General features: G+C 34.2%; 1 protein-coding gene across 3 annotated transcripts; it reads right to left on the bottom strand.

Moving 5' to 3' along the window:
- Window positions 1–953: 953 nt before the first annotated feature.
- Window positions 954–18175, bottom strand: LOC115975073 (ankyrin repeat-containing protein At5g02620-like). 3 transcript variants are annotated; one of them, XM_031095716.1, is made up of 5 exons: window positions 17616–18175; window positions 14741–15373; window positions 11432–11572; window positions 8385–8914; window positions 954–1993 (listed from the first exon to the last, which is right to left on the bottom strand). In XM_031095716.1, the coding sequence occupies exons 2-5, from the start codon at window positions 15315–15317 to the stop codon at window positions 1223–1225; spliced, it is 2019 nt and encodes a 672-aa protein (XP_030951576.1). In that variant the 5' UTR covers window positions 15318–15373; window positions 17616–18175; the 3' UTR covers window positions 954–1222. The 3 variants fall into 3 exon arrangements, with proteins under 3 accessions (XP_030951576.1, XP_030951577.1, XP_030951578.1); XM_031095717.1 differs by lacking the exon at window positions 17616–18175 and adding an exon at window positions 16629–16653; XM_031095718.1 differs by lacking the exon at window positions 11432–11572.
- Between the last annotated feature and the right edge of the window lie 492 nt (window positions 18176–18667).

The following is an 18667-nucleotide window of genomic DNA, read 5'->3' as shown; positions in this document are numbered from 1 at the left end:
TCCCTTTCGTCATACTGCCGATGTGCCGAGACGTCTGAAACCGTCCGGTGTGTCTGAGCCGACCCCTCTCCCAATCCGGACATTTCCTCCCCTCTTGGCTGCTCCCTATCTTCCCGCCGTTTCTGCCTTCTCTCCCTCCACGTTGACCCCCGAAAAGATCCCATGGAGCCGCTCGGTGCACGCTCTCCTGAACGCTCCTCAGACATTTCTGTCTTTTGAGTCTCAGTCGAACCACTGCTTTGTAGGAGAGCCCCACGGTGGGCGCCAATTGTAGGAACCAAGTATAAGACTTCTGGGCCTTAGAACACTTGGGCTTACAATTTATTTGTAGTGGGCTTGAGGATTTCCTACTATGGGTCGTTCTCGGCAGAGAGACTCAAAACAACGCCCAATTGATATTCACTCCATTGACTCGTTTCTCTTAAATTTTCTCCCCCTTTTCTTCTCCCAACTTTCTTCTATTTATAACCAAGGTTAGTGGGGAGATTATGATTACAGTCACCGTTTGTGCTATTGAAGGTCCAATATTATTTGATTTAAGTGGATGTTTAGGTGAGAGGGCGGTGCTGCATTTATGATCTTGGAACTTGATTTCTTCTGGACCGATTATGTTCGGCAACCCAGTCTCCCATGCATACCACATTTTCCCGGGAATGATTCATACACTTGACCGGGAACATTTGACCGATCACCTCTTGGAACTCAATGCCCTACACTTGTCTGTGCATTTAAGGAAGCTACAAGAATGGCGCAGGATAACTGGACCTTTCTATTGGGCCTGCGCCCAAAGCCAGTATGGGACTGGGCCCAGGGCCTGTATGGGCCTGGGATCTCGGTGCCGTACAATAACAATTACATAAAAAAATGTAACTTAATCACAACCATATATATATAATCTCCTGAAAAATGATAAGTTGTTCACAAACCAAAACAATCAATCACATAGAGGGCGATACAGCAAATCGCAGTGGACGTTCTTATTTAAATCGGGATACAGGTAAAAGATACAGAAATTAAAAAAATAACATGCTGGCCGTAGCACTCCTGTTGTTGCGGGAAAGAGATCGCATTGGTTGTGCAGAAAGCTTGCTGGAATGAAATCACACGAGTATATGACAGTGAGAAAAGACAAGACCAAGGACAAATTCAGGTGCTTTGAGCCCACCGATTACACGATGAATATGTGAACATGTAATGCTTATGGTCAAAGTTGGGCCTAGAGCTAAGACTCCTTCAAAATTGAAACCACCAATTTTTTGTTCTTTCTTATTATAAAGACAGCCGCAAAGATTAAAAAAACAAAAAGAAGACCAATCCACCAATATTCAGTGAAAACATTGGAATGATTGGATTGAGTGTGCTCGGGGCCAAACCCGGACGATGGTGATTCAGCACTGCCCGGGGACGGTGATGGTCCACCACTGCCCGGGGGTGATGGTGGGGGCGCCGAGCTTTTAGTTAAGACTGCCCTTATGGACGAAAAAAAGGCACCGATAATGCCGAGAAGAGAAAGTTGAGTGAACGTGAAGCATAACGATGCGTATATGAGACCGATACTGCTGCTAAGGCTAACATAGCCAATGCAAAAGTGGAATAACATTGAGAGCAGCGAAGACACAAAAGCGAAGGCGTTGAAAATCACAAATATTTTGAAATCTTTATTTTTTCTTAAATTAGCTTTACCGTCGTCGCCGTTTCCACCAGGCACCTGTATGACCGCTGCGTAGGTGACACTTGCAATGATTGTGGCTACAACGAAATTGAGGTCGGTCATTTTCCGAACAGCTTCTTGTCTTTTGAGTCTTTTTTTTGTAGCAATAAGGGCTGTGTCTTTCACCTTATTTTGCTCTGCAGGCTCATTTCTCTCTGTTTCTTGAATTAATTGTCCATGTCCTTCTGTATCAAGAGTCTGTACTTCCATAGTATGTCTGTCAACGATTCGTTCCAAACTCAATCTAATGTTGTCTCTATTCAACTTTGACATGAATTTGTCCTGCAAAGGTGTTTGAAGGGAAATTGTTAGGACACTGTCACTTAACTCATTTAGTACAACAGAAGTTAAGTTGCATGTCCATTTTTCAGTTACTCGTATCAGTTCACTAGTGCATCACCAATTCTTTACCTTAATGATACAACATGTGTAGGTGTGAATATGTAGTCATGTAATTGGAGTGATTTAGTCAAATTGCCAGGTGCTTAGTGAAATTAACCAGGGTCTAAATGTGTTGTATTCAGTTAGTTACTCGACAGTTATATGCTGAGTTAGTGAGGAAGCTGTTAGAGACTAGTTTGGCAGGCAGTTACAAGTTAGTACTTAGGGTCCATTTGGTTGGGTTGAAAAGGAGAGGAAAAACAAAAGGAGAGAAGAAATATTGTTTTCCCGATTTGGTTCAAGACAGAAAAGAGAGGGAAGAGAAAACAGAGAAGTAAAGTACTCACCTGGGCTCACAAAATTTCATCTCTCCTATTTGGAAAGGAAATTAAGGAAAAAAAAAAAAAAAAAAAAAAAAAAAAAAGCTCCAAACCTGAAATTAGGCATCTACCCCTCAAAGTGCCAATCTAAGCCAACGAATCCGGGTTGAGGAAAGTCGTCGTCCTCCTCTACGTAGATCACTAGATGAGTCACTACCATCCTTCACCATCCACAGAATCCCACGTCAATCAACTCGCCGCCCACAAAGTATCACACTATCGACTTCGCAGCCCATGAAATCTCATGCCGATCTCCTTCCTTGTGTCTTCAACATCCTCTCTGTGACTTATGCTATGTTTGGAAGTTTGGATGGAGGGGAGAGTAGTGGAGGGGAAAGTAGTGGGGAGGAGAGTAGAGATGAATGGTTATCCTCCACCTTGTTCAGATGTTTTTAGAATTAAGTAAAGGGGAAGAGAATAATTAACATTTTTATAGTGTAAAGTTGTGATTTACTACTATATTTTATGTTAGCTTTAGTTCGTCAAATTTGATTGTAATATTATTCAATTATTTCCCTGTATTTTTGTGGTATTTAATGTAAGGATTGTGTGTGAGAGTTTGGTAAAGAATTTGTGAAGATGTGGATTTTGCGACTGGCTTGCGACTACTAACCCGCGAAATAGGCCACGTGAGAAGCACATGCTAGAATTTAAAGAATCTTTGTCAGGCTGAATTTCGCGAGTCATTCGCGACTCGAGCCAAGTCGCAAGTGACCCGTGAAACTCTTTGCCTGATTATTTTTCAGTGTGTCTTTTTTCATTCTTTACCAACACTATATAAACCCTTCATTACCCACGAAATTCTCTACCTAATTATTTTTTAGTGTGTCTTTTCTCATTCTTTACTAATACTATATAAACCTTCATTACCCACGAAACTCTCTGTCTGATTATTTTTAGTATCTTTTATTATTCTTTACCAACACTATATAAACCCTCATTACCCATGAAATGTAAGAAGCAGAAGGAGTATTCACAATAAACTTTTGAGAGAGAAAACTCTAGCCAAACACTTGAGAGTTAGAAATTGTTTATCCACAATCTTCTACATCATTTCTTTAGAGTTTCCATTTACTCCTACCTTTCCATTGTAGTGGGCCTTTTGTGGTTAAAGTGGGCTGGGCTGCCTGCTGCGGTAATGGGCCCAAGTATTCTGAGTAAGGGTGTTTTCGTCCCCCTTTTCTGCACACGGCAAGGATCTCTTTATAGTGTCTGTCTTGATCGGATTTTACTATTTTAGTCATTAACCACCTTTGTCTGGTATGGGTGTACCTACCGACCACCATTGGTCCGTCTGTGTGCCACTTCCCATTGCCAGACAAAAGAAAGCTATTTTGTTTGTTTGTCTGCCGTGACACCTTTTCCTGCTACGGTGTGAGTGCCTTCTCTCTCCCTATCTCTCATGGCATGCACCTAGTGGTTCTAGCTCAGTTTTGCCCCTTTTGGTGATATGTCATCCTAGCAGGACACTTCTCCCAAAAAAGCCTTAACAAGAACCTCAAAATAGGTTTTCCCCTCTCCCCACCGCCAAACCATGCCCTCTTATCTTTGACCCATAACCTCACCGTGTCTTGTATTGGCTAGGTACAGGCTGGTAAGGTTTGGGCCTTACGCGTGCCTCTCTTCCATGTATATCCACAATTTGCCTGCTACTCATATGTCTGTTGTGGTTGGCCTGCGCAGTTTGCCATCCGTTCTTGACTATTTTCTGGTTTCCCTTTCCTTTTATGACTTGCCCTATTCAGGACCGGGCTTTGCTTGACGGTGGGCTTTACTTTTCTTCAGCCCACCTTTTTTCTTGCTATCATTTCCTATCATACAACTCTATCATTCCTGCTGTGAAGTTGTTTTGCCTCAATCTAGCTAAGCCTCTTTAGGCCTGCCATTTATTCTTCTTCCAATGGCCCAGCAGGGCTATTGGTTCTTTTGTTACATCACTGGCGGGCTCCTGTGTCCCATTTATTTTCCCTCAGGTGTCCCGGGCCCGTTTGCTTCCCTTGGGCTTCCTCGACCCTTTTCTTAACTTTGCATTACCATGGGCTTTTACTGAATTCTTTGGGCTTCTCCGGCCCAATTACATTATTTCTCATCCTTGGGGTTCATGGGTTTACCATCAACCCCTTACTTTCTTTACTTTCATTACTTTGGGCCTGCCGTAGCCCATTCTCACTTTTTTACATCATATACTGCCCACAGTTTGCTTTTTCACTCTTTTTGGGCTCCTTTAAGCCCATTTACCTCCTCAAGACCCATTTGTTCATCTCATGAGCCTATGATCCATTATTCCTGCCACTTAGGCTTAATGGATTTTCTATCCATTTGCCAACTCTTTTCTGTCCGTGTTGCTGGACCTCTCCCTTCCACTTGGGCTTCCAAAATGGCCATCAACATCCATCTACACATCCTTGAGAGGTTCCTAACCCAAACACTTACCTAACTCATTTTGAGTGTTAAGAGAAGTTTTGGTGCCTATGGGAAGCATTGAAAGAAGCCATTGAATGGCGAATGCAATCGGGCGGAGTTGCGAGATCCAGCTAACTAGTGAAGACAAGATTCTGAGAAGTCCGTTGGTAGCAAGAACATGGAGGGCTCAAGTACATTGGGTAGATTAGGCTTGGAAAGTCGTTTTAATAATTGTGTACTCCAACTTATTTACTAGTGGATCGATTTCTGCTTGGAGGGCCGTAGAGAGGTTTTTCGCCGAGTACTTCAATTTCCTCTTCAATAATATGTCTTAGTGTTATCTTATATTTGCATCTCTCTTCTCTACTCTTTAAGCTTTACATTGATTGCTTATGCATTAGAGCAGTGTTTCGGTTTATTGTACTTCATTTACTCTTGTTCCGCACTTAGATAAGTTAGAGTAAAAGCAATTAAGTTATAATTTAAAACTGGGAGTCTCAACAAGCATTAGTATTTTCACACTAATTAAGCTTTCACATAGTTTGTAATTTTCTTAATATGATAAGGATAAATTTGGTAATTCATTTGATCACACATTTTTATACTCTACTCTCCCTCCAAATCTCTCCAATTTAGGGGAATTAAAAATGAGGGGTTAGAAATAGTTAGAACCCCTCCAAACCCCTCCAAATCTCTCCCCCTCCTCCCTTAAAAAATATCTAAATTTAATTTAACTTACTCTCCCTTCCTCTACTCTCCACCCTTCTACTCCCCCTCTATCCAAACAAGCTATTAGTTACCAAATCTATATATGGGTAGACGATGAATTGCTCTCACTAGAATGTGTTTTTTTTTTTCTTCTCTCCTATGTGTGCAACAGTTTATAGATATATATATATATATATATATTTTTTTTTTTTTTTAAATTGTGTGGGCATTTTTTTTAAAGAAATGCAAAGTGCACAACATTTTCACAATGAGTTCTAAGTAGCAAGTTATTATTGGCTGTTATTAGTGAGCAAAAAAGTAATTTTAGCTATAAGTTCAAATTAAAACCAATAATAACTAATCACTTAAGATTTGTTGTGAAAACTGAAAGTATTGTGAAAATGTTGTGAACGTAACACTTCTTTTTTTCATAAGAAATAATTTGTGTTATTTTCCTAAAACATTTTTAAAAAATTGAGTAATTAAACAAAAATAGATTAATATGCATATAAACGTATTTATATGTCTATGGGTAGTATAATATATAAATAATAATAATAATGTTTTCTATAATGGGGGCATGAAATAAACTTCTACAAATTACATTTTCCGTTTCCTCATTTTTCTTCCCAACCAAACAAAGAAGTTTTCTATCCTTCCATTTTCCATCCTCTTAACCAAACACACATGAGGGAAAAACTAAATTTCTTCTATCCCCTTCAACTTTCAATCCCTCCCATTTTATATTGTCCCACTTTTTTCTACTCTTACCAAACACACCCTTAGTGAAAGCTTAGCCTAAGCCACTATTAAGGTTGTATGAGACGTATTCATAAAATATACAAAACTCTACTTCTCTTCATCTCAATATCTTTGTAATTTCCTTTCTCCAATTCTTGGAGGTTAACTGTCCTCAAATTTAATCCCTATTCATAAATCCTTAAGAACCAATAGGGTCTTATTAGAGTTGTCATTAAATAATGCCTAAGCATTAGCATTGGGTGTGCTAAAACACCCAAAATGCTATTTTAGCACAACAAACAACATAAATCAAGCTCCATCCAATGTGTCATTTTTAAATTTTTTTTGCAAATGTGCTACAATGATCTACTACTGACTTTTAATATATTTTATTATCTCTCTCTCTCTCTCTCTCTCTCAAACCAACCATGCAACCCTCATGGCCAATTGCTTAGGTGGTGGGTTGTTTCGATGGTTCTGGTGAGTTTTTTAAAGCGACTCCTGCTACTCTCTCTCCCTTTGCAGCCTTGACTTTTGGTGGTTCGTGAGATCGGCGGTGAGATTAGCATGCATTGTGGGTTTGTGGTGGTTGTTAAGGTGGGTTTGCTATGGGTGTTTGTTTGCTTTTTTCTTTCCTTTGTGTGTGTGTGTGTGTGGCAGTGGTGGTTGTTATGGCCGGTGGTTTTTATAGCTGGTTGTGGCAGTGGTTAGTTTTTATGGTGGGTTATTGTATATTATTTTAATAGGTTGTATAGTAGATGAGATGGAAAATGTATTGTTATGCAGTGTGTTAAAATAAATAAAATAATTTTTTAGTGTGCTAAATCAAGTTTTTTTTTTCCTTAGAATACCTATATAGAGTTCTTAGGGAGTAAAAACAATCACAAAATAGTTAAGGGACACAAGAAATGTTCACAATAATTTCACAACATTCCTAAATTAGTCTATCACCTCACATACGGACTCACCACTTGTGCAATTAAAATTTTTTGTAATACGAATCTGATAATGTTGTGAACTTTTGTTGTGTTCCTAAGCATGACTTTTCTTAAAATCTTATTCTCATTCATTTCAAAATGAATGAGAATAATTTAGAAAACAGTGAAATAACCGCTAAAACTCCAGAGAATCTTAATCTCCCTAATCACACATATAAATGACAAAGAGTCTGATATGGGATAAAATAAAAATTAATAAGAACACAAGAACACTCTAAATTTTAGGGCCAAAATATACTTTGCATTGGTAAAACTTAGCCCTAGATCAATTTTTGTATTTGAAGTTTAAAAGTAGTCACTTTTAATCATTAATAAGCTTAAAATGATCACTTTTGGTCCTAAAAATACTTAAGGTGATCGATTTTAGTTCCTAACAAATATAAAGTGATTGCTTTTAATCCCTATGGATTGATAGTGTTTCTAACGAAGACATTCTAGGATTAGAATCCACCCTTCCCCAATTATCAAATTTAAAATTTAAAAAACAAGAAGAAAAGAAAAGAAAAGAAAAGAAAAGGCAAGACAACAAGACTAGTTACCCAAATTAAAGAATCAACAAAATTATGAGGTATGATTAGGTAAAGTGAGGCAAATAATAAGAGAGAGGTATTACATAAAATTTGTAAAACATAGAAGCGTATCATGGACATTTCAATCAATTTCATTTTGTTCCATCTAATTTCTCCCAATTTTGAAAATGAAAAATTGAGTTTTGAGAGAAAAATAAAGTAAACTCCAAACAAAAGAATATAAATGATATTGTTAAAAATTCTTTGTATTCCATTCATTTTGATCATTTTCCATCTCCAAATGGGAGGAATTTTGTTAAATTACCAATTCTAACACTCTTTCTCATGCATGGGAGAGTGGAGGTGATAGGGATCAAGCTAGAATCTCATACTTTGACACTATGTTAAGTTAACAATTCTCCAAAAAACTAAAATTGAAAGAAAATGGTAAATGTAATCATTTAACCATATAATTCTAACAAATTTTTCTTGATAAAACTATAATTTTGCATCAATTGTGTTCAGTGTACCGTTTAAGATTTACGGGGCTTACCTTTTTTCCTGACTTAAGTCGTTTATCTGATTGAATAATGTCAACTGTACTCATCCCTGCCTTGTTCATAGCCATCCAATCGATTCTCCTGTCTTTTGCCAACATCATTAATAGTGCATAACGCCCTTCCATGGCAGCCAGATGAAAAGGGGTGTTTCCTTCCTTATCTTGCTGATTTATGAGATCCTCAGTAGCCAATGTTTGTAGGAAGACCTTCACCAGTTTACTATTTCCACTTTCTGCAGCAAGATGAAGAGCTGTCCTATCTTTCTTGTCCAACAATTCACAACTATCTGGACATTCTGTAATAAGTGTTCTTGTTACGTCAACATGCCCTTCTTTTGCCGAAATGTGAAGGGCAGACATGCCTGCCTTTTCCTTTATGTAAACAAGGGACATGTTCTTTTTCAAAAATAGATTGACAAATTTTGCATTGCCAAAATGTGCAGCATAATGAAGAGGAATCCAGCCAAAGTCATCCGCTTCTACAATTGCAGATGGACAAGCTTCTAACAACTTACCCACAAAATCTACAGAAAGATAAAGAAAAGATCAAGTAGCAAAAGAATGGTAATGTCGATAGATATGTGTGAAGAAATCTATATATACATAGTTAAAGCTCAGAGAAAACCAAATTAAAATCTAACTTGAATTTCAATTATGAGCCATCACACATGTGTTCTATTTAATTTTTAATTTTTGTGCCAAGCGAATTATTTTGTGTAAAAATCGAAAAATTCAAATCCAATTAGATTTAAATTTAGATTTAAATTATAGTTCAATTTTGTGTCACGCCCATCTACTTTTTTTTTATGAGAAATGAATTATTGGATGCAAAAATTGAAGACTCAATATATAATTAAATTCTAAAATATATATATAATGAAAAACCGTTATATATTTTAGAAATCTATAGTTTAAAAATGGTGTAAGTTACCATGTATAATTTCAACATTTTCTAAAAAAAAATATTTTTTGAACCGTATAATTGTAATTATTTTTAATGCACCTGTGTATATGCATTGGATTACATATTAGTGCTAATAAAAGCTGAATCATTTGGCAGAATATTGTTGTCAACATAGTTTATTCTTACTTTATGATATGTGTGTGAAGAAATTTAGAGCTTCTATGAACTATGCTAAGCTAACAAAATCGAAGTATTTTCAAACTATAAAAAAAAAGTTTGATTTAAATTTTAAATTTCTTGAAACTTATATAATAAAAGTCTACCTAAATTAAACTATCCTTTATCATTTATCATATGCGATTGAACTAACTAATTAAAAATTCAATGTAAAAGAAAAGAACATATTTTACAAATATTATCAAAACTATCTTACAAATTAATGAGCTACTTGAAACTTTATTAGAGTTTCTCCTATATTAATTAACGATTGTAATACATATATATTAGATTAAAAAATCATGGATAGATGCTTAAGATAATTAAAATAGATATGTTCTTGAAATTTGGTAATATAGTTTTAATTGGAATAGAATTTTAAAATTCTTAAAAACTAGGTAATAAAGTTTTACCTAAAGTAAGCTTTAATAATAATAATAATTAATAAGACAAATTACTCTAATATTTAATTATAGTGTACACACTTGTGACAAAAAAGGCAATGTTAAATTTTATTTTAAATTTTTTGATAGTTTTTGTAGGAGGGGTGAGGCTGAGTACAAATTATAAATTGTGGGCCCAGCCTAAGGAGGAAAGATGAAGAGACCAACCTCCCGAGGAGCTCAAGGAGTTAGCATTCCTCGGGAATTACCGAGCAAGCCGATAGTACCAGAAGACAAGAAACCAAGGAAGGTAGAAGAAACGTGTGAGCAAAGAAGAAAGGAAATATCTAGATAACGTAGTCATCACCTCCGCATTTAATGCATTGTACCAATTCAAATGGCCACATTAATAAAGGATTGACTCCTGAATAGTAACCTCATAGCTTGCAGCACATTTCACCACCTCCAGCACAACCTTGATGGGACAAGCATCCAAAGGAAGGCCCCTAGTTGTACAAGTTGTGGACTAGGATGCAATCCAAAGGATTATATAAGAAAAGGAAACCCCTCCAAATTAAGGGATGAGAAATTGAAAGAATAGAAGAATTGTGTAGGGAAACCCTATATTTGAAAAACTTGAACTCAATACAAACATTGGCTCTTCGACCGGATCCAAGGAAGTGTTAATTCCTAATTTGGTCTTATATGAATGATTTATTGAGCTATTTTCGTCTCAAACACAGCATTTAGATCATAAGATTGCATTAAAAGTGACATCGGAACCCATAACTCTAAACAAATTAATGGTATTAGGCCTACCAACCTAACTCTCCACCACCCTAAGTGGACCTAGCCTAACTCTCCACCACCCTAAGTGGACCTAGCGTATTTTCGAGCCCATACAGTTTTGGTAATAGAATTTTAGTTAGAGAAGAATTTCAACCTTAATAAAACTTAAGTAATCGAGTTTTATCTAAATAAATTATTCCAATAATTAATAAGATAATTTATTTTAATAATTAGTGAGAGAATAACTGCCAGCTTTATAATCCAACTTTTATTATATGATGATGTAATTGTTGTCCTATATAATTGAAAATTTTTAATATTTGAAAAATACTAAAATGCAAATTGCACCCTCTAAATTTGGTTTAAATTCATTTCAATTCTCTAATTTTACTTTCGTTTAAATGAGTCCACTAAATTTCAAATTTATTCAATTCGGACCTTCTATCCTTTTTTTTTTAATTGCTCTTAAAAAACTACTATTATTTTCACATTAAAAAAAAATCTATAAAATTAATCAAAATATTTGCATTTAATTTTTTATGTAAGAATTTTTTTCTAAAAAATGTTTTTTTATTAGTTAATTGCATACTTAACGGCAATTTTTTTAATGAAACTGAAGAAAATGCCTGAATTGAATAACTTTAAAACTTGAAAAAGCCAACTTTCATTCAAACTTAGAGGGTGCACTTTACAATAAGAAGTTAATAACCATGAAACAAATTGTCTTGAAGGGAGATGCAAAAATTTACCTAATGTTGTCATGCCGCGTTTTGGAGCTTGTTCATTTTCTGAGTTAGAGAGCTTGAGAATAGCACGAAGGAAACGATAGATACATAAGAGAGTATGACTGTGCCAGTCAGCCTTTCCCTCTATGGCTTTAAACCGTTTGCCTAGAGGGAATAAATGCACAGCAGCAAAAGTTAGTGAAAACACGGTTAACAATCTACAATTTTTTTTTTTGTGAGAAGATAAATTGTTTATTAGCCAATTTTAAAGACAATTAGCTGAATTGGTTAAATCTCCTTTGTTTGGGAGTTCTTAATAGAATGGAATAAAATGGAATATATTTAAGTAAAGCAAATGAATGGAATGGAATGGAATTAAGTAATTCTATTTGGATGTTTTAAAATAAAAAAATAAAAATTAATGAAATTTAAGTAATTAACCTTGTTTAGGAGGAACATAAAGGGAAATGGATGGAATTATTTTATGACAATATTACTATTAGAATCTTATTTTAAAATAAATGACCAAATATATAAGAGTATTTTGGGAGTTCTAGTAAAAAATTCATTAAATCTAATTTAATTCCCTCCAATTCCTCAATTTTGAGGGGAATGAAAATTTGAGGTTTTAAGGGAATAAAGAGGAATAAGAGTTCTCTCTTACTCATTCCATTCCTTCTCACTTATACTCTCAAATAAGGGAATGAACTTTTCATTCCCTTCATTAAAACTTCCAAACAAGGGAATAGAAGAATATTTTAGAATTATTTTTTTTCATTAATTTCCATTTCATTTCATTTTCTCCTCCCAAACGAGAATTTACCCTTGAATAAGGGAGACGGTTCAAATTCTACTCACATAAAGCAAAAATCAATAAGTTTTTAACATAATGACAAAGAGCAATAATCATAAAATAGACACTATAAATTTCAAATTCAATTGAAACTTAATAAAAAAAAAATCAGTTTTTAGAATGCAAAACATAATTGCTAAGATTTTCTTTTCCTGATTAATTTTCTTACATTTCAGTTATCTCATGTTGAATTTTATGATCCTCGTTTGTATGTGTGTGTGTGTTTTTGGGGGTGGGGGTGTTAAGTTACTCTAATCTTCCTTAAAATTTAATTTAATAACATTGCGTCCAAACTTTGGATGAAATCACGCTTTTTTTTTTTTTTTTTAAAGATTTCTATAAATAAATAAGAATTTAAAATAAAATCTAATTAGAAAAATGGCAGTATGAGAGTGCATGTTTTTATCTATTATATTTATAGTTTATACAATCCTCATGGGCAAGTGCTATTTCATCCGTAATTTGGACGACTGTCATTTCATAAAACCTTATGGGAGGATGGAATAATTGATCATTTTTTTAAATATTTTTTTTTATAAAAATGAATATTTAATATTTTACATCTAAAAAAATAAATAAAAATTAAAGATAATTTTAATATTTATACAAAATATTAATATTAAGGGTAGATGTGAAAAGAATTACAGAGTTGATTATATTTTCTATAATATTGTCTTCTTGACAAAGGATTTGTGAGGAAATTAAATAATAATAAATAAATGAATAAAGTTAAGGTTAGTGGCTTCTATACGAAGAGCTCCTCTATATATGGTAGGATTGGATGTTTTGTGAGATAGGATTGTTGAGCATATAGGGAAGGTCAATTCAGAAGTTTTGTTAGAGGGGAAGGGATTTTGATCGTATATGGTTGGAAGTTTTGTTAGACAGGATTGTTGAGCATACTTATTGCTGCTACATAGGTTGTCTGTTTTACAGATATAATTAGGGTAATTCTTTCCCTAAATGAAGTATAATTCCTTTTCTTTTTTTCTTTTTGAAGAAAAACAAGGAAAATTATTAGCATGTAAGATTTATATTGTAGATTAAGTAAATGTGTACAATGTTGTACACTTTTATGCAAATATATACAATATTTTACTTCTTTTTTTTTTTTTTTAAGATATAGCAAGAATCAGGGATGCAACCAGGATTTGAAGTGAGGGAGGCTAAATATAAGTTCATTGAATTTCAATACGTCCATTAACATCTTAATCCCATATTTATGGACATATCTATGATCATGTTGCAATAAGCTAATACTTATTTCATCAATAGCAATTTTTTAAAATGTTGTTCGATGATTTTCAGAAAATAGAATATTAGAAATGACTTCTAATTTATTTGAATTTTCCTTTAAAAAAATCAAATATTGTAGTTGAATTTCCATTATCTACAAATTGTATAAAAGTTATACAAATTATAAAAGTTATATAAATTATAAGGATTTATTTTATATCTACGTAACATTCAAATAATTTCTTGACTTGTAAGTCATGAAAAAATCAATGTTTATTTGGTTTTGTTTGGGTCTAATTTTTGGAACAGTGAATTTATAAGATAGGGAAATAATTAAGTATCTCAAAATTAATTAAATAAATAGTGGAATGAGTACTCTTCATATGTTATTTAGACATAGCTTACACCTTTAAAAAAAAAAAAAAAAAAAAAGGATGAGTACACCTTTTATCATTTGTTACTTATCTTTTGAACCAAAAGTTGACACATATATACTCCATCTAGCACTATAACAAACACATGCCACAACCCCCTCAACCCATTTAGGCCTTCACAAGTTCACCATTCACACAACACAAAACAAAAATTGTATTTTATTTTTTTCGATGAAAACAATAGCCACAAATTCACACACTATCAGTTAGTAGCATTTATCATTCGGCAAAACAAAAATTACTAACATTGCGTTGATCGCAATTCAAGAGAGGGGAGAGCATACACTGGAGTAGTGATCTGCGAAAAAAAAAAAGATCCAGAGTGCTTTCATCCTCATAAAAATTAAAAATTGGCAGAGGATCTACCTCACAGGCTCACAGAACAAATCTTAGATAGAGCATAAAGAGGGGATTGAGGAAAGATTTCAAAGAAGAGAGAGGTCAGATTGGAAGAGTCTGATATGCTATATTGTTATTCTTGTTATCTAGATTTGTGATTTGTTTGATTGGTTTTTTTGGTCTGTCTATAGAGTTTTTTTAGGACAATTGGGCAAAAGGGTAGGTCATATATTTTTTCTATTTGGGTTTCATGAGAAATTGCTTTTTTTTGGGAGCCCGCTGGGGGGGGGTGGGGGGTTGGAGTATATAATTTTTGGGATCATATCTTAAAAATTTTGTTTATATGTATACAAAAGTCAAATTTTAAAATATTGCTTCATGCAAATGTATACAATATTATACATATTTGTTATAAAAAAAAGGGGGGGGGGATACAGAGCGAGAGTACAGAGCGAGAGTTGAAGTACTTACTTCTTTGTGTACGGATGACAGCCGCATGCAAGACATTCATGCTTTTCCTTCCCACATTGGAGCATTCTGGAACAGCCTCTAGGATATGAATAGCAATTTTGTAAAATCCTCTATCCACTGCCAGGAAGAGAGGAGATTCCCCAGCATTATTTGTAAGAAAAGTCAAACTTGGGTCTTCCTTAATTAGTAACTGCATAATGTCATAATGATCATTTTTTATAGCCTCATGCAGTGCGGTATTCTTCTCCAGATTTTCCATCCTTAGTAGCTCCATTTGCACTTCAACTTCTCGGTCATTTGCACAAGTTATTAGAAGTTTTGTCATGTCGATATGCCCTAACCTCGCTGCAATATGTAGTGCAGTGTCGCCTTTCCAATTTTTCATATACAAAAGTGATTGTTGTGAATCGATCGCGAGGACCCTTTTCGTGATTTGCGCATTTCCAGATTTTGCTGCCACGTGAAGAATAGAGTTCCCTTCCGCTGTCACCTGCCTGAGAAATAGATTCACACCCCCAGCTTCATCGAAGAAACCATCATTCCCATCAATTGCAGCTTTGAACATTCCAGCATCCATTGTTATGAGTTTCTTCTTATCTCAACGTCTTGCTTCCCAAAGGTATGCCTGACACACTACACAGCGACATTACAATTTAAAAATAAATAAATAAATTGCCTCAAATTAATATAAAAACAATAATAAATAGCAAAGAAGTAAAATTGCACTCATAGAATGAATTTTAAAGTCAGAATTTCAGTAATCATTTTACATACATCAAATACTAACGAAACTAACAGGACATACCATTTATTAATGTGATAATTTAAACCAAAAGGAATACTTTTTTTTTTTTAAGAAGAAAAACGAAAAATTTATAAGAATTAAAATATATAAAACAAAAAGTTAAAAGGTTAAACTTAAAGGTAAAAGTTCTTGTATATATGGTGTTACACGCACTTATGTTTTTACAACTAAAAACGTGACTTTAGAGCTGTAGAGGCCTAGAGGATCGGGAAAAAAATTGTGGAGAAAAGCAAACCAGGGCGGGCCAGAGATGGGAGCGATTAAAAAGTAAGAATAAAAAATCAAAACTTAGAAACCATTAACATCAGATGTACGAGTGAGAGAGTAGACTTGTACAAATAAATAAATAAACTGAGAAAAGCAAGCTAAACAGGGGTGGGCGAGAGAGAGAACTATATGATTGGCGCAAGAGAGAGTCAGATATAAAGCAGAGAGAGTGAGCACAAAAGTTCGAGGGAAATATTACAGCAAAAGATAAACAAAAAAAATGCAAGGGAAGGATGAGTTGAGTGAGATGCCTATGAGATGTTCACAAATTAGCTAGAAAAAAGTAAAATTTTATAACATAAGTGACGAGAGAGATAATATAAATTTTGTTATATAAAATTCTTTATTTATATATAGTTATAACATTTATCACAATTTTTTTTTTTTAGAGTTTTAACTTGTAATGTCGACTCCTGTTCCTTATTATCAAATCAAGATGCTAATTAGTTTTTCATTTAGGTAAAAATTTAATATCCAATCTCTTATTCAACTATAAAGAAAGATTTATCAATTTGTATTAATTTTTTTTTTTTAAGAAACCTAATTAAGGTAATTGAAACCTACATTTTTATTATAATTTGTTTAAAAAATATGTTTATTTAATACATTATTAAAAAAAATAGACTAGTCACTTTCTTAAAAAAAAAACACCAATCACATTGATTTTTGTAGTAAAGTTAATAATAATTTAACATTCATATTGGAGTATGAAGTAAAGAGTATGATAATCCCAGATTCCCAGTTAGGGATGGCAATGGGACGGGATGCGTGCAAAAGATGGGGTCTTCGCTCCCACCCCGCATAATTTTGTCTTACCTTATTTTTGCCTATTGGAGCCCCGCAAAAACCTGCCCCACCCTATAAAATACTTCTTGTTAATTTATCCACAACTATTACAATTATTTATAATAAAACTTGTTTCATTAATAAAAATATACTTAAAATTACAAACAAATTTATCCAGTCAAATCAAACTAATTTTTAGCAAAAATTAAATAATATTATTAAAATGTTTAACAAGACAATATCACAACAAAAACAAAAATCTCATAATACAAAATTAATGATTAAATAGTATATAAATTTGTTTATAATAATGACAAAAGAATATGTTAAAATTGATACCTTATTTCCAACCTTGCTAAAAAAAAAAAGGGACAAAATACCTTGTTAGATAGAAATAAAATAAGCTGATAATATATTTGTTTAAATACTAAGGTTTTAAGATATAAAAAATTTATAATTTAATCCTTATCAATACAGGACAAGACAGGTTGGATTTAAAATGTCTAAACCCATCCCCACCAAACCCGTGATGCGGAGCTAAAATCTCACCCATACACGTCCTACCACCTTTGAAGGCAGGAAAAACCCGATTGGGCAAAATGAGTAGAAGAAGGTCAAGTGGAGAGGGGTAAAATTGTCATCTCTATTCTCAGTGGCGAAGTCGGGGGGCATGGCCAGTCTGAGTTTTTAAATTTTCCATTAACAGGTAATAAAAATCATAAATAATATAAAAAGTTACTTATTTGGCCTCCTAAGATTTCGAGGAGAAAAAATTATAAAAGTAATTCTAGATTAATTGCTCTCAAAATAGCAATTAACCCATTATTTAGCCTATAATCTTTCAAAATCTAATTAGAGAAACAAATTTACCAAATTCCATGTCACCAAAAAAAATGAACCCAAATCTGTTTAGATCTCATGTTCAATGTAAATCAAGACCTTCTCATTCAAATAAAAAAGGAAAAAAAATTAAATTAAAACATTCTCAGTATTTCACTAAAAAAAAATCCTCCTTACACCTATGACAGCATGTTGAAACTGTGCAAAATTGATCTCGTCTCGTTGTATGGCTCGATTCTTTGTCGTTGAGGTGCTCACACCAGCCCCGATTCAGTGCACATCTGCTCCTGGCCCTTGTCGTCTGCTCAGCCCAAGGGAGTCAATTTCGTACCGTACCGCCGTTACCACCAGTATTAACCGTTCCGGTAGCTAGTCCGCTAGAGAAACACTTTGATTTTGTACCGGTTTAAATACCGGCAACACCGGAGTTGTTTCAGCCGCACCGGGAAAAATACCGGATTTCGGCCGGTTAGTGGATACCGAGACGGTACCGGCCAGTGACCAAAAGCACCTCCTCACGACAGTCGAACTTCCTCTGTCGCGTCATCTTACGTTCTGACTACTGATATGCAGTGAACGACGGCACTAGAGCTTTGATGATGAGGCTGAAAGCTTGCAACAGAGACAGAGAAACAGAGAGTTTTCTGAGATCTACAAACCAGAGGAATGACTAAGGAGTGAGGCGTGTGTGAGTGGAAAAAGCAACAAAAGCATCTTGGAACTTGGAAAACATGAAGTTGTCAACAACTACTATTCATGAAGTTGACCAAATCCCTACGTCAGTATCTTTTCAACTACTACTATTCTCATTAAATATTTTCCTCATTTTATTATTATTATCTATCTCCACACTATTTAAGGGTTTTCTTGTTTCGACCGGATATTTTTTTTAGGAAAATTCTACCCTCTTTTTTTTTTAGTACAGTACTAATATGAAGTTTACCAAATCCCTCCGTCAGTATCTTTTCAACTACTACTATTCTTATTAAATATTTTCCTCATTTTATTATTATTATTTAGGACACGAATTTCCTCCAACTGGAACAGCTGTTACTTAATGTAATTGACACTTAAACGTTGCACATGACTCATTTTAATTGAAGAGCTGTTAACCCTAACAGTGTTAGCCAAATTTTCTTCTCAGACATACACTGAGTGCACATGACCCATTTTAACTGAAGAGCTGTTAACCCTAACAGTGTTAGCCAAATTTTCTTCTCAGACATACA

This window comes from Quercus lobata, chromosome 2 (genome assembly GCF_001633185.2).
Source record: "Quercus lobata isolate SW786 chromosome 2, ValleyOak3.0 Primary Assembly, whole genome shotgun sequence".
Classification (NCBI taxonomy): domain Eukaryota; kingdom Viridiplantae; phylum Streptophyta; class Magnoliopsida; order Fagales; family Fagaceae; genus Quercus; species Quercus lobata.
Note: the sequence above shows the minus strand (reverse complement) of the source record. Positions and strands in the feature narration are given on the sequence as shown.

Excerpts from the sequence above, each read along its gene's own strand:
- LOC115975073 (XM_031095716.1), bottom strand. The coding sequence starts at position 15,317 with ATGGATGCTGGAATGTTCAAAGCTGCAATTGATGGGAATGATGGTTTC. Across the intron at positions 11,573-14,740 it reads TGTCATCCGTACACAAAGAA|GCAAACGGTTTAAAGCCATA; the intron begins GTAAGTACTTCA and ends TATTCCCTCTAG. Across the intron at positions 1,994-8,384 it reads GACTTAAGTCAGGAAAAAAG|GACAAATTCATGTCAAAGTT; the intron begins GTAAGCCCCGTA and ends ACACCTTTGCAG.